General features: G+C 40.8%; 2 protein-coding genes and 1 long non-coding RNA gene across 10 annotated transcripts; 1 reads left to right on the top strand and 2 right to left on the bottom strand.

Annotated features, from left to right (window-relative positions):
• The first annotated feature begins 62 nt into the window (after positions 1–62).
• On the top strand, positions 63–4,764 carry LOC105683720 (ubiquitin-conjugating enzyme E2-17 kDa). 4 transcript variants are annotated; one of them, XM_048648869.1, is made up of 5 exons: positions 63–552; positions 1,808–1,888; positions 2,212–2,416; positions 3,974–4,135; positions 4,416–4,764. In XM_048648869.1, the coding sequence occupies exons 1-4, from the start codon at positions 509–511 to the stop codon at positions 4,127–4,129; spliced, it is 486 nt and encodes a 161-aa protein (XP_048504826.1). In that variant the 5' UTR covers positions 63–508; the 3' UTR covers positions 4,130–4,135; positions 4,416–4,764. The 4 variants fall into 4 exon arrangements, with proteins under 4 accessions (XP_048504826.1, XP_020706712.1, XP_012251930.1 ...); XM_020851053.2 differs by having other exon boundaries at positions 3,974–4,764; XM_012396507.3 differs by lacking the exons at positions 3,974–4,135; positions 4,416–4,764 and adding an exon at positions 3,002–3,544.
• LOC105683719 (inhibitor of growth protein 1) lies at positions 4,620–7,384 on the bottom strand. The gene is made up of 3 exons (XM_012396506.3): positions 6,900–7,384; positions 6,468–6,671; positions 4,620–6,244 (listed from the first exon to the last, which is right to left on the bottom strand). Exons 1-3 carry the CDS (start codon positions 7,033–7,035, stop codon positions 5,667–5,669), a joined length of 918 nt encoding a protein of 305 aa, XP_012251929.1. The 5' UTR covers positions 7,036–7,384; the 3' UTR covers positions 4,620–5,666.
• Positions 7,385–8,143: 759 nt separating this feature from the next.
• LOC125499717 lies at positions 8,144–14,022 on the bottom strand. Of its 5 annotated transcripts, none has more exons than XR_007276695.1 (5): positions 13,453–14,022; positions 10,004–10,598; positions 9,817–9,945; positions 9,081–9,642; positions 8,144–8,833 (listed from the first exon to the last, which is right to left on the bottom strand). It is a non-coding gene; the product is annotated as an uncharacterized LOC125499717 (long non-coding RNA). The 5 variants fall into 5 exon arrangements; XR_007276693.1 differs by lacking the exon at positions 13,453–14,022 and having other exon boundaries at positions 8,144–8,323; positions 8,399–8,833; positions 10,004–13,108; XR_007276696.1 differs by lacking the exon at positions 13,453–14,022 and having other exon boundaries at positions 9,081–9,209; positions 9,546–9,642; positions 10,004–13,108.
• Positions 14,023–23,234: the final 9,212 nt, after the last annotated feature.

Below are 23,234 nucleotides of genomic sequence, written 5' to 3'. Positions count from 1 at the left end.
ACGATTGGTTGCTACGGTTGATTTAAATTCCTGACGTCAGTCGACAGATGCGTATAGCCTATGCTGTTACCGTTCGTGTCTCACTGTCCTCCGTTATGGTGTAGTGTAGGAAGTGGATGTCTTTAATTTGTCTGTGACATAGGTTTTTTAGCCAGTGTTTTCTCCTGGTGCGTGAAAATTTGACATTACGGAAAGATATCTAGTGAGGAATAAAAGGATCATTCTGGAACTACTAGCGTAACAATATCCGGGCATAACGGTATACGCTGAGATATACAGCAGCAGGTTTCAGTTCGGGGAGAAGCAGATATACGCATCAGAAACCAACAACGGATGCTTTTCGTCTTCGTCTCCGCTAACGCGACACTCAAAGGATCGTCGTGGGTTCAGGGTTTTTTTTTTGTTCATTTAGAGGAACCCAAATAGTCTGAGCACCGGTGTTAATACGGTGAAAGGCTTGACATAGGAATTATCCGCCACGAAGAAGTGATCACATCATTTCTGAGGGATGTCCACCCCTGCCAGAAGGAGGCTCATGAGGGACTTCAAAAGGTAAAGCTAATCGAATAATACCCTTAGTTGAATTGTCCTCCTGCTGATTTCATGTTTCGCTAAATGCTCATAAATGATAGTGGTTACCCTTGTGAGCACGATGCATTAATTTGATCACATGCTCACGACGAACATTCGATTCGCACTAACACTAACACACACGTCGTTGCGAACGTCATCGTGACTTGTGCTCCAAAATTATTATTAGAAGGCCGTGAGAGTAAAGCCCGCCGTGTATTTGGTCTCACGAATTAATTTCCTATAATCCTCATTGTCTGCTTCGAAATGCACGTTCGTTTCTGTAAACAACAAAATTTGGAAGGAAAATGTTTGAAATACTCGGTATTTACAATTTATGTAAATTAGCGTCTCAATTAAATGCTTCGTCGAACAACCTTCAGAGTAGTACGAGTGATTCAGATTTTTAATAGCTTTGTTACAATGTCAAGTATCTGTATAGCTGATGTCGAAATTTTTAGTGGATCTTAAACCAGTAAGTCTTGCATTTTGTTGCGTAATCAATTCAAAGAAAATTTTTTGATTCGGCAGGGGATTGCTATATTTATTGATGTACTATTGAGAGTCGTGGTGAAGATCCTAGCGACTCCTAATGAAAGCTAGTAATAGTTAATTGTACTGAGCCAGCTGCCATCGTCCCTTGGATAACCTACTTTTTCATTCAATAACAAATTATGATTATCGCTAAAGCATTGAAAATGATGTGCTATTGACCCAAATTTTATACAAGCAATGTGAAACATGTTTTCCTTGCCTAACCATTTGATCAGATGAAAATTGATGAATTAATAATCCAATTGGTCGGTAAAGTGGATCTAGTTATTCCATTTTTTATGAAAAAAAAATCAGGTCACATCACAGATTGTGCTTCAGTGTTCGTTATATATTTATTATTTACACGGGCAAAGTTCCTGACATTGATTACATTCATCCTTAGGTTCTGGATCTCTGTCTCAATGTTGACCTCGATTGACCGGGTACACCGAATGCCCATTTAATAATATTTCCCAGGAGCATAGCTTTCAACATCCACCTTTATTGGCATGGTGATTTACTTTCCAATTTAAATGCATAGTCCATCTGTGTTTCAGCTAAAAAATTTATGAGATCACTGTGTTGATGAAAATTTCACTCCATCCAAATGTCAACAGTTAATTTTCTCCCAAAAAATAGAACCAGTGCTCTGCTGAAATTATAATTCTTCTCAAAACTGTACAAACTTCATTTCTGTTTTCAGATTACAAGAAGACCCACCGACTGGAGTTTCTGGCGCACCAACAGATAACAATATCATGATATGGAATGCAGTAATTTTTGGGTAAGTCTATAAACTAGACTGTAAACTGACTTTCACAAATCTTACAATGAAATCACTCACCTCGTAAGTGAATTACTTGTTGCAAATGCTCTACTAAATATTATTTGATGGCTGCAATTTAATTTACAGTCAGATCTGGTTATAAAACTCTTGTGATCTAGATAACACCATCTGACCGATATCTCTATTTATTTAGTGATTCTTATAAATAAGCGAAGTTATTTATGGGGTCATGGTGTACTCTGGTGTTCACATGTCAAAACAAAAATGCGTGTATCGTGGGTTGTATTTTTTGCTAAATTTTAAATGGTTCCAAATTGCAGACCACATGACACTCCTTTTGAGGATGGAACATTTAAACTTACCATAGAGTTTACGGAGGAGTACCCAAATAAGCCACCCACTGTGAGATTCGTTAGTAAGATGTTCCATCCTAACGTGTATGCAGATGGAGGCATCTGTCTTGACATATTGCAGAACCGTTGGAGTCCGACATACGACGTATCTGCCATCCTGACATCCATACAGGTAAGTTGGTTGACTTATTTTATACCATGTAATATCGTTCAGACCAAATTTGCTTGCCGCTTCACTCCAATAAATGGTTTGTTCCTTGAAAAACTTAGCATTGATATATAATGTTCTGCTGAATGAAAGAAGAATATGGTATTTAAGAAACAGGTATGATGGATCAAGAGGTAAAGCAAAAATAGTACAGTATTATGTGTGGATTTCTCCGGTGCATCCAATTTTTACATACTCGCTGAGATTCGATAGTAGGCTAAAGGATTATGAAAATTAGTCAGCAGCTACGATGTGCAGTTTTTATGAATTCAAACCGGATCTCTACAAATATTGGCTAAATTTTTAGCGCTGATAATGGCAAATAAGACTTGTGTTGTGCTTAACAGCGTTTGCAATTCAAAAGTCTGATTTAACTTGTTATCATACCTTTGTGCACAGGTCTATTAGTGAAACACACAAATAATCATGCACGAAGTTTTTGACAATTTTTCCCCAGTACCCGTAGCATTACGCTGGTAATAGAATAACATCGATATTAATAAAGAGGCCCAAACAAAAATCTAACAAGTACGACTTATGTCATTGCAGTCGCTGTTAAGTGATCCAAACCCGAACTCTCCTGCCAACTCTATGGCAGCACAGCTTTACAAAGAGAATCGACGTGAGTACGAGAAGCGAGTGAAGGCTTGCGTGGAGCAGAGTTTTGTGGATTAGTGGCAACTCTTCTTGTCGCTAGTGCTGAGTCGTTCGGCAAACGATCATCTGATACAGGGGAAGAATTTAACGCCACTGGGGAGCGCTTTACCACCGAGCTAACACCTATAGACCTAGCACGTCACACCCCGAGAAACCTCCATTCAACAAATGCAATGTGCAACATTAGACCGAATTTTTACATTGTTCTATGATAAATTATTATTAAATTGTATATTTATTTATTCAACATTTGGAACACGAAATTAGGAATATTTAACATTAGGGTATGATTATTACATAGCTTTGTTGTTTTTGTGCTAGATGAAATTCACTCTACGGCAGGCACAGAGTTGTACTTCTATTTAATTTTAGTACCTCATATATTACCTAAATTCATCTATATATACATACATATAATAAAATGCATAATTTCAATTTATGAGCTAAACTTCATTTTTCTACCCAATTGCCTTGAAAACAATGGAGTGTGACGCATGAATGATAGAGATTATTAATTCAGCCAACGGTATTTCGAGTTTGATGACTCCAAATTTCATTTTATACTTTCACAGGAACTGAGAAGCTTTTATTATAAGCTCGTTCACAATCTGCAAAATGTGAACCCCGTTAATTTAAATAACATAACATCTATCGTGAAAATAAATGTAAATGAATATTTTTTATATTATTACAATAAAACAATGTTAAAAAAGTAGGTATTACTAAATTTCATTGCGTAAATAGATAAGCTGATTTTACAATCATACAAAAATTATTCGTTGCAGGATTTTTGTTGAGTTTGTTCTTGATCTGTACATTCTTACTCTGAACATCGTTGAAACACTTTGGAAATATGTGTTTCAGTCTCTCTTGGATGAGCCGAATCCCAACTCTCCAGCAAATTCATTAGCTGCGCAATTGTACCAGGACAATAAACGGGAATATGAAAAGCGGGTGGCTACAATTGTTGAGCAATCTTGGCTCAACTTCCAGGAAAGTCATACGGAGGATCCACGCTGACATTAGGTGATACACATTCACGTGTAATTTGATTGACTTCTATTTCTATAATTATTTGCAAAGTGAACTCTAGCAATTAACGACGTCACAGCTTAACGAGGCAGCGCAAGTGTAGAAATTTTTTCGTCTGCAAACTAAAGTTGTTGCTGCTTATTTACAACAGGATGAATAATTTTCTGTCCAATACCAAATAATTTCTCTTTCAAAATTCTTGCGATATGGCACTACCATAACGTCCGTTCAAAAAGTACAAAGATCAGAATCATTGCTTTCGATTTTTTTTCAGATCATATCCTCTTGTGAATTTGAAAAAAATGAATAATTTTAATAATATTCCCCCCTATGGAAGAAATCCTATCTCTTTGAATTGGTGATCAGCTAAGCTTCCTAGCTTCAAGGTATTCCAAAAACAGGTACGATAAAATTCATGAGACTCAATTCACTGACGAATACTTGTGCAGGTAATATTAAAAGATAATTGTATCCAATATAAAGATAAAACTGGATTTTATTATCATTTGTGAATGTTACAAATATAGTACGGACCTTAGACTATACTTAATAAGAAATTCTGTAATCGGAACAAATGTAATGAAATAAAATGATTACCTGGATTATTCAGGTTACGCATTTAATTGAGAGGTGATTTATTTTCTCCCCGTGGTGAACACTTGTTCCAAAAGTCCTAATGCATACTAGTAGAATTGCTGGTAAGTTAATTTGTACATATGCATATATTTTGAACATCGAAACGTATAAAAATATATATTCTTCAAATATCAAGTTTTTATTCGAATAGCGTTAATTTACTCTTAAATAAATAACTTACACGTTAGTTACTTATTCGAAATCTAACAATATTACTAACGTAAGATGTATGTAGCACCACCTGTAATTGGTATTATATGATACATGAGGGTATAAATGAATGAAAGAATTATCTACTTCAAGAAACATGTTGTTCAACAAACGATATAAATGTTACACAAAATTTCAAAATAGAGAGAACTACAAACTAACGATAAATTTCTTTTGCGATGTAGCTGCGGTCACTCACCGCTGGTGATACGAACCAGTATGTGGAATATTTTGTTCACTACCCCGTACAGTTATTTGTATAGCTTATTTCAATTTTTACTCTTATTATCAGATCTACTTGACATTTAATACGCAGTCGTTTCTGATAGAAATTAAATTGAACCCAATGGCTTAAATATTTACTAAGTCGATATTTAACTGAAGTGATTTCTTTTGTTACAATATTGAAGAAAAAAATATGTTTGGGTCATTTAATCCTAGGGATCAACTATTTGCAGTCCGTGAGCGATTCGTAAAGGTATACATAGTGCAAACGGAACAACGAATTTTTGAGAACAATAGAGGAACGAAAAAATTCCAAAGGCTTGAACTATTAATCATAAGTTGAAAAAATGCATAATTCTACAACCGATAAAAATAGGAAAGATCAAATGAACGAGGTATGTGATAGGCTGGGAATTGATAACATATTAATTCAATACCCAGTTTTTTTTTATTGCTATGATTTTTCTTCTTTTTCTTTATTGTACCTTTCAAGCTCTTTCAGGAATTGAGCCTTGGGTTTCATGATGTTGGGTCTATCCCCGCGACATTTCGGACAAAACCATTTACCCTTAGGCTTAGTACTGAGAGAGACACATGAAAAGTGAAACCATTCGATGGGACACAAATCGTTGTCGCACAGGATCATTTCTCCATAAGATATCTGATCACAAAGGCAGTAAGTTGGCTCGTCAGGGTCAATAGCCAAGTCATCTTCTGGAGGTGGTGGGGTATCCTCGCGATGTTGGTTTTGCTGAGTACCCTGTCGAGACTTTCTTTTCTTCTTCTTGCCTGTATTAGCTGCAGTAGTTTTCTTCTGTGTCCCGCTATTAGCTGCGGATAAAGTTGCTGATCGCGTTTCTGTCGTTACGATCATATCCATAGCCTGAGCAGATTCTACCAACGTTTCTGTCCTTGTTCTTCTCGCTCGTTTTGGTTGTCTCTCGGACGTATTAGCAGTTCCAGTAGTAGCGGTATTCACATTAGAATTAGAATCGCGCGCTGGTTCAGTAGTTTCTTGTTCTTTGCCAAAATCTGTCAGAAAAGAGAAAATGGTTAATGGTTTCAAATTGATTCTAAACGATCAGGTTGTCCAGGTTTCAAATTAATTTGAAGTTGCCGAGAGTATCTGCTCTCAAAATTCTGCATATTTTTAACATGTTTCTTGTGATTTTTGTAAACTGTGATGGAATAAACATAATCAAAAAGCTGGACAACTGTGTTTGACAAAGATGGACTTGGCACATTTTGATAATACCTAAATTGCGATAGTCCAAGTCCAGCTGGCGGGATTTATTTTCTATGTGATCTTGAACTTGTTGTACAATCTGCAGTTTTTCATCCCCAATTTCTTGTGCTGATATCAAAGCTTGTTGTACTTTCAACAGCGCTCTTCTCCAGGTTGACATGTCAACGTCACTCCGCAATATATCTTGTTGTTGATCAACGTCTCGTAAATAGCCTACACAAATACACACATTCGTAAATCTAATTTATTCTCTCCTGACAGATATTTTTCCTATGGAATTTATAAACCCATAGAATAATGAACAGATTTGAATACTAGTGATGTATGTAATAGATGCAAACAAAACAAAATAACCGCATAACCTTAAAAACAGTAACAATGCAGAGTTGCAGTTACTACAATAAGCGTTGTTTGTATTGAACAATAATAATGAATAATTACTTTGACAAGTGGCATCTAGTTCTCGTAGCCGAGAGACGTGCCTCTGTAGATCATTCGGCAAATTTTCAACACAATCCAAATAATTTTCTATATAAGTCGCGGAGTATAGAGCCTCAACAACCGCCTGATTTAACATTGTCGAAGTTTTTGTGATTTTTATATCCGTCTCACAGTGAGTCGCCTAGAATCGCAGTCCGCAGACACTTTACCAGCTTTCACATGGACTTATTCCGCCACATTTATAATACACTTTGTATTTATCATAGAAATAGGTTTGTCTATGGTATTTAGACGAACATTTTGTTGTAATTTATTGACACCCATAAGCGGCAGGCATTCTAGAAGTGACACTCAATATATATTTTGCTTATATTTTGAAAGGCCAGTCGCAATGTGGCAAACCAGAAAAGGATAAAAACTACTACGTTATCAAGTTAGCGGCTATGGGATTTCCGTTTCAATGTAATTTTTGCCGCGTTTTCACCCTGATTTGACTAGCAGCGTAAGGTCATATCTGCGATCCCCTAGCGGACCAATCCCATTGCCTCATGGTATTTGATTTCGTTCGCCGAGAAAAAGTTGTGGTTTGCTGTCGTGCGTGAAAACTGGATCTCTGTTTCCGTCAACCTTATTCGATATAAAATAGCAAATAATGACGTCTACTGGAACATTCCAAGGACTAAAGGATGGTGTCCGTAATTCTAGCAAGTTAGTAATTTTCATTTACAATATATCATTGTCAATCTGCCGTTCCGAACGTGGTTCGATAGCCATGGATTATTACAGGGTTGAACCGCAATCCCATGGGGGAATTTTATTACCATTTTGCACCACCATCCCTTTTTCTCGTATCCATTATTCTCGAATATTTTTCCATCCCAAATCAACGATCGCGTCGAAATAATCGACGTATAGATTTTAATTACTCGATGAATCAACGTTGACAGCTCTTTGTTTGTAACCGCGATCATATTCTGTAAACCCTCAACGAACCGTTATCTCAGTCATATGTCATCCACGTTATCGTTCGAAATTAAAATGTATCCCATCTCGAATATCATGCATATTTTTGCGTAATTAAACTATCACGTTGCGTGACTAAATATCGTCGATATGCAGGGAAGGTATTTAATTGCACAAAGGAATCTGACGAAGCTTGGTCTGAACCGGATAAAGCCAGATATCTTGGCTAGGTTCACTATTTCCAGGAAGAGGAACAGAAACAAAAAGATGAAGAAAAAACGGCAGAGAAGAGCGGTTTTATTTCGTTTCTAATCTGGTATCAGTGCCTGACGTGCAATTGGCACATGCCCATTAAAGTTCTCGCGTGCGGAGGCTCCCATTTTGTATGATTTTTTTTTTTTTCTCATCCTCGGTTGGAAATTATTGTATTCAGACTTCGTATTCATTCGTGATAATATATCCTGGGGAACAGACAGATTCAATGACCAGCAGGTGCTGCGCGAACCGTGCATACCAGTCACACATGGCAAACTCACCATCGAGAAACGGACGAAGGCTAATGTTATTTTTTTGCGTCAGCCGGCGTCGCGCCGCGACCTATGGGGTGGGAGATAAAATAACGTCTGTCGTGTTTGAAATTTTTATCTGCAGAGCCTCCAAAATTCACGATGCAAATAAGGAGATAAGTTGTATCAATATTCTCCAGACACGTGCTGGTACAAAATTATGGAAATTGTCGGCAGTTGAGAATAAAATGTCTAGGATGGTCAAGGACTTTTTTTCTGGTGTACAAAATCCTTCAATTCCAGCACCGCTCATAAAAAATTTAGTATAATTTAAAACACGCGAATTATGGGAGTTCCATTTTAACCAATGTTTCAGAGTGTATTTACGTTTTTTTTTTTTCGTCTTACAATTTTACTTCCCTTAATCAGCTCGACTACCTCTACATTATTTCAAAACCAGACACCCTGTATAATAGAAGAAGTACGTTGTGTATTAGTCACGTCTATCAATATTTCTGATTACCCGCTGTTCGGAAACCGTTATTTGACATTCAAATAATTTTTTATAGACCATCGGTCATGCACAAACCGATATGCGAGGTGAGTTCAATTTTATGTTATCATTCAACGTCGATTCAATTGAACAAAATTCAATTTTCTTTGCCTAGAAATAGTGCATGAGCAAGTGCGCTCGTTGAACAATAATAGTTACCATGCAGAAGATGTACCGGGCTTTTTATACACATCTTTGTCATCAGTTGGCTGTTTCTATTTACGACGTATCTCCTTTATTTTTCCCCTCAAGTTACCGACGCGAGCCGACTCTCGAAAGGGTTGCAATCTGCAATATTTAACAAAAACGAATCGCGGGTTACTCGCCGAGTTTCTTCGCTGATGTGAGCCAAGAAGTTCGGTGAATTGTTGCAGATAGCGCCTCCAGCTTCTTAGTTCTCAACAGAACTTGGGCAAGGCGGGATATTAGCTCCCCTCCTTCTTTATTTGACTTACAATTAAAGTGTGAAAGACAAGGGCAGGAGTTACTCACAAAATGACCCTATATATTTCAAAAAAGAAAAAAGAAAAAAAATAGGAAGACACTGACACCCGGCGACGGATGAATTTCTAATGAAAACCATACTCATTTCCTTCCCCTGCATTAATTTATGAAATTCATCACCTCCGCGCCATAGAAGCCCCATGTATCATATGCTTCAAATATCCATAGCCTTGGCAAAGTAGGTGTCGAATGTCGTTCGGATGTCGGGTAATTTTATCTGTAAACCAAGTATATGAGTTCTTTTTCATTGATCGAGACTATTTAGTCCTGTGCAGTAGAATCTATCCATATCTGATGTTCAAGAAAAGGAGTTATCCAAAGTTTAAAAATGCCCGAAAACTTCAAGTACAAAAATATCGTTGATAGTGGCGATGAAAAATCTGTACCCTACCTTGCGAAAAATTCCGAAAATTTTTCTATCCTCTCAACGAAAAGGAAAGTGAAAGTTTACCGTCGTTGCCTTGGCCGTACCGGTGCGTCCCACGCACTCTTCTGATCAATTTGCAAAATCTCGCCTCGCCTGAAACTCCCACGTGAAAATTGAAGGAAAAAAAATTCGTTACCAATTAGGTATTCACCTTTAGTTTTATTCGGAACGATTCTCGTTCTGCTTCGAACGGTTCGGCTTCGGACGAGTTGAACAGACATCTTTTAATCCAGATAGACGCGGGGTATGGAAAAAATAGTGGGGAAAAAATCTCGGGCTAGATCTGTTGATTCGGTAGGCGAGCGATTACCGTACGACTTGTTTTTAATCTTATCTCAAATCGGTACGCATAGACACCGAATCCAATGGCAATTTGCAATTATAATGAAACGACTTCATTAGTTGTTTTTTTTTTTTTCTTTTTTTTTTTTTTTCTATCGATCCGAAGCAGGTTATCCGTCTGGTTGTTATACTTCCTCAGCAGCGGAGTTCGCACTATTGAGTCGTGGCTCCGATCTCGACAATTCAGTCGACACTGTGCCCTAGGCCTTATTAGAATCAGTACGTATTGTAGACAGCTAAGGGGAGCCGGAGTTTTCCATATATGGCCAGTCCTCTGGACGTGCGTTGGCGAAGGTGAGGCAGCAGGCGCCGCAATCCTGAGGACAATGCACCATAGCCGATCCTCGTGCGGTAGCAGAGCAGAAAGCGGCCCCTGCATATTCCACCGCTTTCGATCCACACCCCTATAAATTATTACTCGATGGAATTAATGTACATAGGTAATCATCCGCGCACGCTCCCGGAGAGACCCGTTTTTCGTGTTTTTTTTATTTTTTTTTCTCTTGCAAAAATTTCTGAAATATTTTTATCGTACGACACGAAGTTCCGCGTCTCTCGAAGATCGGACGAGGGAAGAAAGGTTTCGTGTTCTTTTCGGTTCGTCTTTCTTCTTATTTTCGGGAGTTTCGGTTCACCGTGTCTGAGAGATTTTCTATGACGATGTGCGGCGGGTATTAGATTATACGTAGTTTGAATGGATCGACATTTTTTTTTTATTTCGCCCATTCAGCAGTCCTACGAGTCACGAACACACCCTCCTTATATTCAACGTTCTTTGCAGTACGGCTATACCTTGCGCGCTCACCTTGTTCCCATGGCAACGATACAGAAGGATCGTACATCGCGAAAGCCACCGTGCAATCCTTTTTTTTCTTTTTTCTTTTTTTTTTTCTCTCGTCGCAACGCGTTGATGGTACAGCAGCTGAGCGGTTTCGTACTTCGCGTATACACACACACTTTTTTCCTCTCTTTGTTCTATTTCACCGTCATTATCGTCGTTTTTATTTTATTTTTATTCCATTTTTTTTTTTTTTTTTCATTCTCTGCAGCGATGTGCAGTGCGCAGAATTTATCGCGTTAGCCGCGCGTCCAGATATATCTATCTCTGCAGCGGCGACCCGGGGAGGAAACCGTCAAATTTTTACTACTCCCCGCAGTTACGGAAATTTACAATTCCAAGATCGTATTGTAAACGGCAGAAATTTCTTTACTTTTTTTTTTTTTTTTTTTGTTTTTTTCCAATTCTTTTTCTATTCATTTTGTGCGGTTTACCGACGCTCCATTACACGTAGAATTATCGGTTTTCAGGTACCTACGAAGAACTCGAATTCTTCCACGGTGCAATTTTGCCACAGTGTGCAAAGAAGGTAGTCGGTGCGGAACGTTCAGACGTAAATTATTTACTGAAAAATGTACCTTTGGTTTTTATTTTTCATTCGGTTCCTTCGCTTTTTTTATTCTTATTCTTCTTATACGGTACCTCCGCAACTTGGGGCAAAACCTACGCTGATCCGTTACGGTGAAATGATAAAACGTATACTGCAGTTGCAGCAACGCGACTTTTTTTTTTTTTTTCGTTTTTACAGATGCAATCGCTGCTGCTACGTCAATTGCAGTTTACTTGTTAATTTTATTATGGAAAAAATTCTAATTCGGATATAATCAGCTGCGCTTTTTTATCCGTCACTTCATTCTTTTACATTATATGCGAAATCACTATCATCAAGAAAGAGAATCAAGTGGATTGTAGCATTACGTTATTGTCAACTTTTGCATATATGCGTATTTTTCGATGCGATCAACTATGTCAATGACGATGATAAATCAGGTTCGATGACTTTCCGACTGGCAGCGTATGATTCGTCATTATAATTTATCAATAATAATTATAATCTTACGCGACCTTGACTGATGACTTAATGAAATTCTTTGGCAACAGATTAGATTAAACGCGAAGCATTGAACATGTTCGATTCACAATCGTCGCGACTCCGAATGGATCGGTATTTAGTTGTCTGACTTCGAATTCGAATTCGAATCATTGGTAAATCGGTCCATCGAATTTCCTAATTACTAGGCAATCGTCGCCCATCGATGCGTGCATCACGCGTTAGCAACTCGACCCCACTGTGCCCTTATATTTTTCGAAAGGCTTCCCGTCGATTCCAACCCTTTTACACCAGTCTAATGAGGACATTTCTCTTTTCTTTTTTTTTTCCTCTCCTTTTTCAGAAAGCGTGCGAGTAATTTTCGCATAATTATCTAGATCGTCAGACTGGAAAAATAAAAATATGAAAAAAAAAAATAAAAAAAAAAAATAATGAATTTCGAGTGACAAAAAGTCTCGTTATCGCGACCTAGTTGAAACGAATGCGCGAAACACATATCCTGTGTCCCGTAAGTGCGGAGTAGTTGAAAGTTTTTCGATTACCCTTCTGTCGCACGAGCTGTTTTAGTCGCGCGGCATATTATTTCGTTCTTCTAATTAATTAAATTCCACATCGCTCGCGCACGAGAACGGAACCGATGTAAAACTTGCCTCGTACGTGCGTATCCCTGGTTCTCCTTTTTCCGGCGTTTCGGTCCACGTGAACGCTATAAGTTTGCAACAATTTTTCGAAGAGGATATCCAACGCATACACGTTGCAAAAGTCACGACCTCCGTTCGCAGGGTTTTGCATCGCGGGGGTGTAAGAGCCCTCCTTTCCAAAGGCTCTAATCACCGTAGTCGGAGCCGCAGTAATTCCACGAGCCTCGTGCATCCAGTCTTCCTTCCTTTTCACGTATTCGTATGACGCATTGTGTCTCCCCTTTGTTCTCGACGTCGCGTCGCACGAACAAAACGAGAGGGAAAGATACCGTCTAGGTACCGCGCGTCTGGGGGGAGGGGCCCTCCGGACTCCCGGTCCGTGGGTCAGACACACCGGGGCATTACCGTCACGCAACCAGCTCCACTGCACGCGCGCACAGACGACGAGAGCGGCAAAAAGGGACATTTTTGCGCGAACCCTCGGCTGATTACGCCGAATATCGCGGGATAAACGGAGAGACGCGACGTCGACGATAAAGCGAACGATCGTCGAAGAGGTGCGAAAGCGCACAGATAATTGTGCAAGACGTTGAAGAGAGAGAGAGAGAGGGGGAGAGATAGAGATAGAGAGAGAGAACGACGATCGACGGGGTATACGACGTCGCGGATCGCCTCGCAGTTGCACGTGTGACGAACGATATTAATATGTAACCACATACGTAACTCACCCCGTCTGTGTCACGCACAAACCAGCTGGGCGACGTCGCACACACACGTGAGCGTAACTTCGGCGACCAGAGGCGGCGCGGCGCGATTCACTCCTCACACAATCTCCAGTATTCTACAACCGACCAGCCAACCGAGACTCTGGAGTTCTTGTCCGCGACTCACTTATACCATACACGTTTGCGTTATAGATACGTTACCACGGAATCGCCGCGTTTCGATAGCGAAGGAGAAAAAAAAAAAAAAAAACGGGACGAATTGACCGCTCGGGAGGATAGAATATAGTTGAGACGAAGGAGATTTCGATTGTGCGTCTAACGGGATATACACGAGCGTCGACGCTCCGGTCCCGCAGGGTGAAGAAAATTCCATCCATCGTCGAACGAGTTCCAGTCGAAGACGATCGTAAGAAGGGGCTATTTTTTCGATAAACGAAAAACCAAATCGAACCTAATCTCCGATCGATCAACCGTCACGAGATAACCGGATAATAATACAATCGAAAGATGTGGGCCGGTCAAGACGACACGCAGAGATTTAAGACGAGGTTAGTAAAATGCATATTCCATTCTCCGTATATCTTGAGAAAAACGAAACGTCAAAAAAACTGAAGACATGTATTTTCGCGGGCATATCGACCAACGGTGTTTTAGGAATATAATATACCCCGCAGATGTAACGCGTCGGGATACCCACGGTCAATCGTTAGATGTATCGCGTAAGCGGGGTGGGTAATTCGATGAAGCTTTCGCAGAGCTTGTATAGCTGTATCTGTACGTCATTTGAGGGTGTTCGGAAATCGTTAAAATCCCAAGGTTAAAGCATACCTATGCGTCAGCTGGAGCTCCGGCTTTTCCCCATTCGACGTACGCGATTCCTCCAATTTTCGACAACGAAAAATCTACGTCGAGTACTCGCTCTGAAATTTCGTCGATCGCATCGATGTGCACGTACAATTTTTACCATCGGGTACCCATATAATTAGGCGCCCTTCCGTCAGTTTCACGTTCTCCGAACACCGGAAACTTATACGCGTTTTAATGGCGACAACGATACAACAACAATCGTCGATGGTGACGATAATTAAAAATGGCGTTTTCGGACGACCGTGACTGTGTTGTCCCCTGCCCCCTGCGACTATTGATTTCAATTCGAACAAAGTACATGTTGTCGCACATGAATAGTGTATACGCCGCTGCGCCGCTGCACCTGCTGGGTCTACACGGTAGCGATATTACAGTTCCTGCCAAATGCAATATTCGATATGCATGAAACGGCATAATCAGCCTTCGTCCGATCTACACAATTTCATCCGTGATATCTGGAGCCTCCGAGGTCACGGTTCGATCCTAGAAATGTCACGGAGCGTTTTCTCTGATAGCGATGAGTAATAATCTCGTCGTATCCAGGTGTATATCCAATAGAGACGAATAGATATATATCAACATAGATTATCTCCGCACCGATGTACGTAGCGTGTAATATACGCACAAAAGTAGAAATAAAATTTATACGCACACATAACACAGCACGAACGATGTGACAAAACGATACCATGTAAGGTAGCTCGATCGGCACATATATGTATATATATGTGTATCGCTATGATATTCATACACATATGTATCCACACCATACGCATAACATTATATATACATCGAGATGTGGAAGTTGCAACAAGACTTTCGTGACTCACTGTATATAGGTTCTCGTTCACTTCTCGCTTTACGTTTTTCTTATTTTGCTTCCTTTTTTTTTTTTCTTCTCCATTCGTCCTTTCTTTTTTCTTACGCGAGGCGGGTATACCTACATTTACATACAGATACGCAGATACACCATACTTTGTACGCATTCCCGTTTCTCATGTATGAACGCGCGTATCAGAAATCCACATTACGCCAAAGATATAGCAAAAAGGCGTAAATCGTACGGTGCCTGGCGAAGTTGGATCCCAGCACCGTCAGCCCCCCCCTTCCCTCCCCTCCGGGTGTCCGAGTCCTTTTTATGGACACGTCCTGCGGCCAACGGTGGCGCGGAAAATTCTCGGACGCCGCCGGGAATGCGATGTTTTCATTACGCGAGAGGAGAAGATGAGAGAAAAATCACGGGGAATCCCGCTTTTTGACTTTATTAGGAGATTGATCAGCCGAGAATTTTCTTGATTAGCTGACTACGTCGCATCAATGATGACGCGCCCGACCACCTTTTCAGCGATATTTTATCCCGGCGATAAATTAGTCATTGGGAATTCGTGGGTCGAGCGTCGGTTCTTCGATTCTTGAAATTCTGCGGCGGAAGGTAACGCGAGCCCCTTTTCAGCGATAGGACGATCGAGAAGGAATGAAAATCGAGAGAAGGATAAGCGAGAAAAAGCTGAGGCGACGGGAGATGGAACGATTGTGCGTACGTCATCTATACCACCGCGCCGGACGGTCATCAAACTCTCGGCGATCCCTATGGTCATTACGTGTACGCAGATATATAACGGAAGTTATATTTTAACCATCTTCGCAGCCGGTGTAATGGCATGTGCGTGCGGCGCCGTAGTTTAACATCGAAAGATAAGATTTCATTTAACATGATCCAGACGTCGTTCGGACAACTCTCGCTCGGGTTCCCTTATTCTCCCTACTATATCTATTATTTCTTTCGTCGCGTATTAGAAAACGTGTACGCGAGCCGTGTACCGAAGAAGGTATTCAGATTTCGATCGACTAATTGCGGTACACACCTAGCTAGGTGTGTGTCCGTTCGTACCGAGAGATATAATACCTACATTTCGTAGAAAATACGGCCGATACGAAAGCTGATTATGGCAACGTTGAAAAGCGATGCTTCGAGTAAATTTGAATAAATCGCCTGTACTCGCATCCGCGTGTTGCAACACTCGTATATATACACATAGTATATATACGATATTCCTTCGGTACGTATATTGTACCCGCGGTTAACGGAACTTAACGATGTTGAAAAAAGTGCGCATAATGTACAGCACGTAACGCGATTCTTATTATTCTTCTTTCGGCACATCGAGAGCTATGTCCATTATGTCGTATTTTTTTTTTTTTTCAAACCGTAACCGATCGCGAGCTAAACCAGTGCTAAACGTCTTCTTAATGTGTATTATATATACCTCGCTCGAGAGAGGTGTACATTATTATTGATATTCCGCGTTATGTACATTTCCTAGTCAAGTATTTCCCACGGGATGAGGTATACGTATATACCAAGAGCTGTATGTGTAACAACTTTGTACAAGTACGTACGTTCATAAAATCGTAATCTCTATGTACGTAGGTACGTCCCGCGTGCATCGATCGATCTCGACTCGCAGCCGCGGAGTCTGCATGCGCCATTTTATTATTTTATTATTTTATTTTTTTCTTTTTATTTCGGCATCTCGTAGAATATTACGCGCGGTATACGGTCATTATAACGAACTGTGTATATATTACGGGGGAACTCGGTTTGTGGGCAGCGATCGCGTATACCTCGAGGACAATGAATGGGGCTATTAAATAAATAGGACATAGTCCGCGATCGTTCGTATATAAATTTAGTAATTTATTGCATCGTCGATACGATTTCAAACGATGTATTATAGACGGTGGTACAGAGGCGGTAATTTAGCGATGAATCGATTCAAGGACGCGAACGATACATTATCAACGACGATCCGTACGGTGATTGTGGAATATTTATTTTACCGGTCTCTCCGGATATGGGAGTAAAAATTTCTGGTTTCGATTAATCGTCGTCGTTGAAACGAAGTTAGTTTATTTTAGCGCTTATCAGCGTTTACGGGGATTATTTGCAGTTCTGCGGTAATTAGCAGGTACCTCTATACACACTCGGCGATGATGTGCCGAACCGTTAAAATTGATTGATTCGCATTAAGCGTCCAGATCGAGAGGATGTCGGAGCGGATTAGCCGTGTGTTTTTTTTTCAATCAATTCAGTCGATTTTCGCGTTTTTCGAGCCTTTGAACAGAGCTACGTTAGACGCTTCGCGTTCTGTGCTTTTTGCGCGAGAGTCGGAGCTGATTATGCGGACGACGAGAGTACGTTGTACGTGTATACTTATATATATATATTTTCTCGCGGTCATGGACCCCTGAATCTTCACCTCTCCACTCAATCTCATCCGTTGAACTCGCCCGGTTAACTAAACCGTTCCAATTCCATTCCTCGGGCTATTTATCGTCCTCCTCTTAATCTTGGCAATTCGGCATAATTGTTCGTAATACTCGAGCAGACGAAACTCTCTCTTTCTTCGCGTTGGTATATGTATAGGAGGTGGGTACGTACGTACGTACGTACTTATACGTACACGTGATGTGCACTTCTCGTTCCTCCGTATCTCTTTGGATTCATTCATTCGACTAACAAACTATTTCGAGTAGGTGGCCTCTTATTAGCGGGATACCCAGACGCCGACAAATTCCCGGTACAATAGGACTCTCGTCTTTATCGCGGTCATCGCGACGTCGTCGTCGTCATCGTCATTATCTCCACCGCGTTATTTGTCGAGCTACTATTTATTTCAACAACCTTCTAACCCCGACTCGGCGAACCTTCTGCTCCTGTTCCTTATTTCTCTATTATTTTCCATCGCCGTAATTACTTCGTCTTCGCATGTAATTATTGTCGTCGCAAATGTCGAAGTTGTCGATCGTTCACTTATCCGAACGAATTGTTGTTTACTACGAGAACTAGAATAACAAAAACATGTTTTCCTTAGTTTACGCATCTCGTTAATGTATATATATTATCGAGAATTCTCGGGAAACGCCCTCGTTTTCCTTCGATCGAACGCGGGAACAACGCGTATCGAACGATCGGCGATTTTCGTTTTATTCCGGCGTTTTAAATTTCGCGTGACGTTTGGGTTTTATTCGACGACGACGACGAGAGGAAAAAAAAAAAACAATTTTCCCTCTTTCCTTTTTATCGCTTGCAATAATTTACTCCCGATAACGAGATCTTTCCACGCGTCCGACGTGTGCGTTTCAATCTCACGTGTACTGTACCTTTCTCTCCCGACTACATATACACCGCGCAAATCGAACATGGCGGTAGATTTTCGTTCACGAAAACCTGTTTCGTTCCAACGAACGTATGTGTATAATATTATCCCCGAGGCTCGCCAGATTCCGGCACACCCAAAATCGCGATTATTATTAAAACCGATACGGAGAATAATTAATTATCGCCTCAACGAACGCCGATGCGAGAAAATGGAAGAAAAAAAAACGCGACAAAAAAAAAACCCGGATATATTCCCAGGCTTTTAATTGTTCTCCGATATCTCGGCTCGTGTATACGTGCGCGATCCGTTTCTTTCCTAGTCTCTTTCACAGTCGGATCCGCAGATTCTAGCAAAAGTGTAACGCGGAGTCTGTGCGGCATGGCTCAACACAACGTGCGCGTTATCCCAATCGCGCGGGTCGATCTTATCGGATCTTATCCGTATCCCGATAGCGTGTACAGGTTCCGCGGTTTCTTTTTCCTACGATCAAAGATCAATGTGCGACTCTTGTTCGCGTCTCGAGCGGTGTGCTGCTTTTATTATTTTCTTTTTTATTTTCCATTTTTCTACTTTCATCCCAACGGACATGTCCGTGTCCCTCGAGTTTTATTCCGTGATGCAGTTTACCCAGTCGAACGCGTCGGGCGTCTAATCGCCCTAGCGATAATAAAAGCGAAGTTCGGTATTATTGTATATTTGTTTGTAGAAAATACGACCAGCGGGTCAGTTTTATCTTTCCGTGAGCGCGGTTCTCCGAATGATCTCGTATTTGCCGGGCGGTACACGCGGTTGGCTCGTGTCGTAAAAGCGTGACTAACAATAAGACGGTGTGCGTCACGTAATGACACCGCGATCGTAACGATTCCCCCCCGAGTCTCTTTGTCGGAAAATAGGGGGCGACCGTTCGCTCGCTACACCAACCGACCGACCAACCAACGCGTCGTATAATTCGAATCTTGTGCGCGGGAGCGTGACGATCGCATCGGTACGGGCGAAATTAACCTGCGATAAATCGTCGTAGCGGTATAGGACGCGCGGCGAATCACCGCACCGTATGCAGCCGCGACACCTTTTTTATATATTCTCTCCGCGCGCGCGTTTCTATTTCATCCGATATTCGTTCGAGGTGTCCGGTTACGGTGGGAAACTGCATCGCTCCTATACTCCGTACGTTCGACCTCTCTTTTTCACCGATTTTGCTCATACGGTTTTTTTTTTCTCGTCGCTCCTTCTTATTTTCAACATGCGGAACGCGCATCCTCGGCTCGTATTCCTACGCACTTTTCTATATCCACCCATTCACATTACGCGCCTATAATTCGACCGGTTCGCGTGTTATTATCATCTCGTCAACCTGAAAAATTTGCGGATTTTAAAAGGTACGTAAATGAGGAGGAAAAAAAAAAGGAAGAAAAAAATTCACCGAGCCGACTGGCGATGCCTTTTATACGATCTGCTCGATGAATTTATTGCCTCTCCTCAACTGAACTTCCAACTCTTACAATTTACTCAACATTTGCACGGAGATGCATGTGTGTGCTCGCAGTATTTATACATATAATTCACGAAGTCATGCAGGCGTACCGTGCACAAGAAGACCCTCCGTCCAGGCGTGACCTCTTGTCCCGATGCACAGGTTCCTCGTAATTAGCGAGCTCTTGCTGCAGCATCAGCTGCTTCCAGCGCGTCGTATATATATATGTATGTATATATACTACTTTATAACGTACTCGCCGCGAGGAAATGAGACCTTGGTCCAAATACCGCAGCATCCGAGTGGAGAACTCCGCAGCTTTCTTCTCCCTCGTTGTGATCTTTTCTCTTATCGTCGAGTGATAATACCTCACGTACAGCGTATACCGATACTCGTGTACCGATACTCGCAAAGATTCGCAGGCTGCGGGTGAAACCGTTTTCGCGCCGTACTTATACCGATGAAATTTCGTACGTTTCGATAGGAACGCGGGGAAAGTTGGCGGCCGCGAACTGTACTCGGGCAGCGAAGATTTACGGCGGCGGATTCCGAAGGTGTGAAACGAATGAATCGTCGGAGCTAGAGAAGATATCGAATGAGAAGAAACGGTCGAAGCGGAAGTCGGAACGTTGCTCGTAGACGGGATAGAACAATTACACCGCATGCTGCATCGGCGAGATTTATTCGTCCAATCAATGCTACATGACTTTCGTCACGGACACGACGGATATACGTATAAAGGAGTCGGCGGCGTGTGCAGAGCCCCGTGTCCCCGCTCCTTCGATATTCGTGCGCCCCTTGGAATATCCTCGACTGAATCCCGATCGCAATTTGCACAGCACCGTCGGTGATTCTTAAATCCCCCGCGCGGCACGATCGAACCTCTCGCTGTAACGTACCTCCGTATTTTATTGTTAGACGAGAATTATAATAGTCTACAACATGATTCGATGCCGTTCGTAAATTTACTCTATGTATACATACTTCCTATTATATATATATAGACACATAAAAGCTGGCTAAGGTAATTAAGACGGGTATATAACGGTAACGGAAACGTGCAGACGTTGAGATTAGAAATATCCGTTAACTGATATAGTTCAGGATATTAGAGAAAAGAAAAAAAACAAAAAAAAAAAAAAAACGACTCCGGAATATTTATGGAAACGAATCAAAACGTGTCGTGTAATTGAAATCTTTTCTTCCTTTTAAAATATAGCGATTCGGTTACGGGCGTTTCAAAGAAATTTATACGCTCGCCTTGTCGAGGAACATCGAAAAAATGCAGCGGCTCTGAGCGTTTTTGTGTTACACCCTTTTCGACGGTGAGGTAAGTCGGTGGTCGCATATTATTGCGGAAACGGAGATAGACCGGAATCATGGTTCGGCGTGCATAGGTGATTGTGTGACGTCAGACGTGTCGCCACTCCCACCTTGGCTCGATTCTTTTACTTGGCGTGTATGGTAACTTGCGCTCTGCGAGAATCAACCGATACAATAACGTTGTAACAGTAGGTCGATCGCTGCACCGCGTACCGCTGCTACCCTGACGCCCCCCCCTCCCCCTTTTTTTTTTATTCTACTCTTCGCAGAGTCAAAGTTCGGACTACGAATACGTGATGAAAATTTCTCGCGGATAACTTATTCGGGAATTTCAGAAACTTACGGACGTTTTAATATCGTTCCATTTTTACCTTATCGCGACGAACGCGAAATTAAGAAAACCATATGAACCCGAATATTAACGTCGGTATTCGGTGGACCGCCCGATTAACGAATTCCGGTTAATTAAAATCATAATTGGAGGGAGAAAATTTAATTGAGTCAACAAAAAATTATTTTCGCGGTCGCTTAAGCTCCGTTATTCGTTTAGAATTATATCGTTGCACAAGTTATACATTAGGGTGGGTTGAAAAAAAATTTAGCCAGCAACGTAGCGCTTTGTTGTGAGTCGTCACCTTCGGGGCTGAGCAGAGGTGACGCCCCACAACAAACCGCGCGCCCGTGGCTACCTGACTCCAGCAGAGCTCGGGCTCCCTCGTAGACCGAGAAATTCTAATATTTCGACCCATGCGTGGATTGGGACGAATCAAAGTGGGTCTGCGACTAAACCAATCGATGTGTCTTGTAATTTTTCTGCTCCCAACAGCGAATAATTGATGATTACTCGATCGATTCTTGAGCAAAAAATAAATCATTGTTTTAATTGGGTTTAATATGCTTTTCTTACGTATTTTGATCTCAGGAATCCGAATCTGGAAGAAAAAATGATCTATCTTTGAAATTGACCGAGTTATCGCCAATTTTCAGCTTTTTGGGGTCAAAAATAAAAAATTTATTTTACAGTCTATATTAATGTAATTTGAGCTCAGGAATCCGAATCCGAAAGAAAAATTGATCTATCTGCGAAAATGACCGAGTTATTCCCATTTTTTTGCGATTTTTGGCATAAATTTGAGGATATCTCGAAGGGAAAAAATCGTAGCTCAATTTGGACAACGGATTCGTGTTTCTGAGGTCAAAATACATAAGAAAAGTGCCATACGATTGATTTTAAAAAATAAAAATTTTTGGTCAAATTTTGAGATTTTTCCAAGGGGTACCCCTTACGATTTTTTCAAATTTTGGCCAAAAATTTTTATTTTTTAAAATCGATCGTATGGCACTTTTCTTATGTATTTTGACCTCAGAAACACGAATCCGTTGTCCAAATTGAGCTACGATTTTTTCCCTTCGAGATATCCCCATTTTTATGGTAAAAAATGCGAAAAAATGGGGATAACTCGGTCATTTTTGCAGATAGATCAATTTTTCTTTCGGATTCGGATTCCTGAGCTCAAATTACATTAATATAGACTGTAAAATAAATTTTTTATTTTTGACCCCAAAAAGCTGAAAATTGGCGATAACTCGGTCAATTTCAAAGATAGATCATTTTTTCTTCCAGATTCGGATTCCTGAGATCAAAATACATAAGAAAATCATATTAAACCCAATTAAAAACATGATTTATTTTTTGCTCAAAAATCGAATTTTTTTTTGGTTCTTCAAGAGTAATCTCACGTATAATCAGCTCAGGAATCTAAATCTGAAAGCCCAAATCATCTACTCATGCAATCTATCGAGTAATCGTTAGGTGGAAGAAATTTTTTGGCTGACAAGTACCCCACTTAATTAATTATTTATTCACAAAACGAGTGGGCTACCTCAAAATATGAGTAATAAATTTTCTCCAGATTTGAAAATTTTCTTTTCTTATAAGGTACAAATTCTGCCCCTAT

The sequence above is a fragment of the Athalia rosae genome, chromosome 1, assembly GCF_917208135.1.
Source record: "Athalia rosae chromosome 1, iyAthRosa1.1, whole genome shotgun sequence".
Taxonomy (NCBI): domain Eukaryota; kingdom Metazoa; phylum Arthropoda; class Insecta; order Hymenoptera; family Athaliidae; genus Athalia; species Athalia rosae.
The sequence above is the reverse complement of the archived record's forward strand: the minus strand, read 5'-3'. Positions and strand labels throughout refer to the sequence as shown.

Bases quoted from the DNA above. Each gene is read 5' to 3' on its own strand.
- LOC105683719 (XM_012396506.3), bottom strand. From the start codon at position 7,035: ATGTTAAATCAGGCGGTTGTTGAGGCTCTATACTCCGCGACTTATATA. The intron at 6,672-6,899 runs GTAATTATTCAT...GTATTTGTGTAG, and splicing joins ACTAGATGCCACTTGTCAAA to GCTATTTACGAGACGTTGAT. The intron at 6,245-6,467 runs GTATTATCAAAA...CTTTTCTGACAG, and splicing joins CTTGGACTATCGCAATTTAG to ATTTTGGCAAAGAACAAGAA.
- LOC105683720 (XM_048648869.1), top strand. From the start codon at position 509: ATGTCCACCCCTGCCAGAAGGAGGCTCATGAGGGACTTCAAAAG. The intron at 553-1,807 runs GTAAAGCTAATC...TTCTGTTTTCAG, and splicing joins CTCATGAGGGACTTCAAAAG to ATTACAAGAAGACCCACCGA. The intron at 1,889-2,211 runs GTAAGTCTATAA...TCCAAATTGCAG, and splicing joins TGGAATGCAGTAATTTTTGG to ACCACATGACACTCCTTTTG.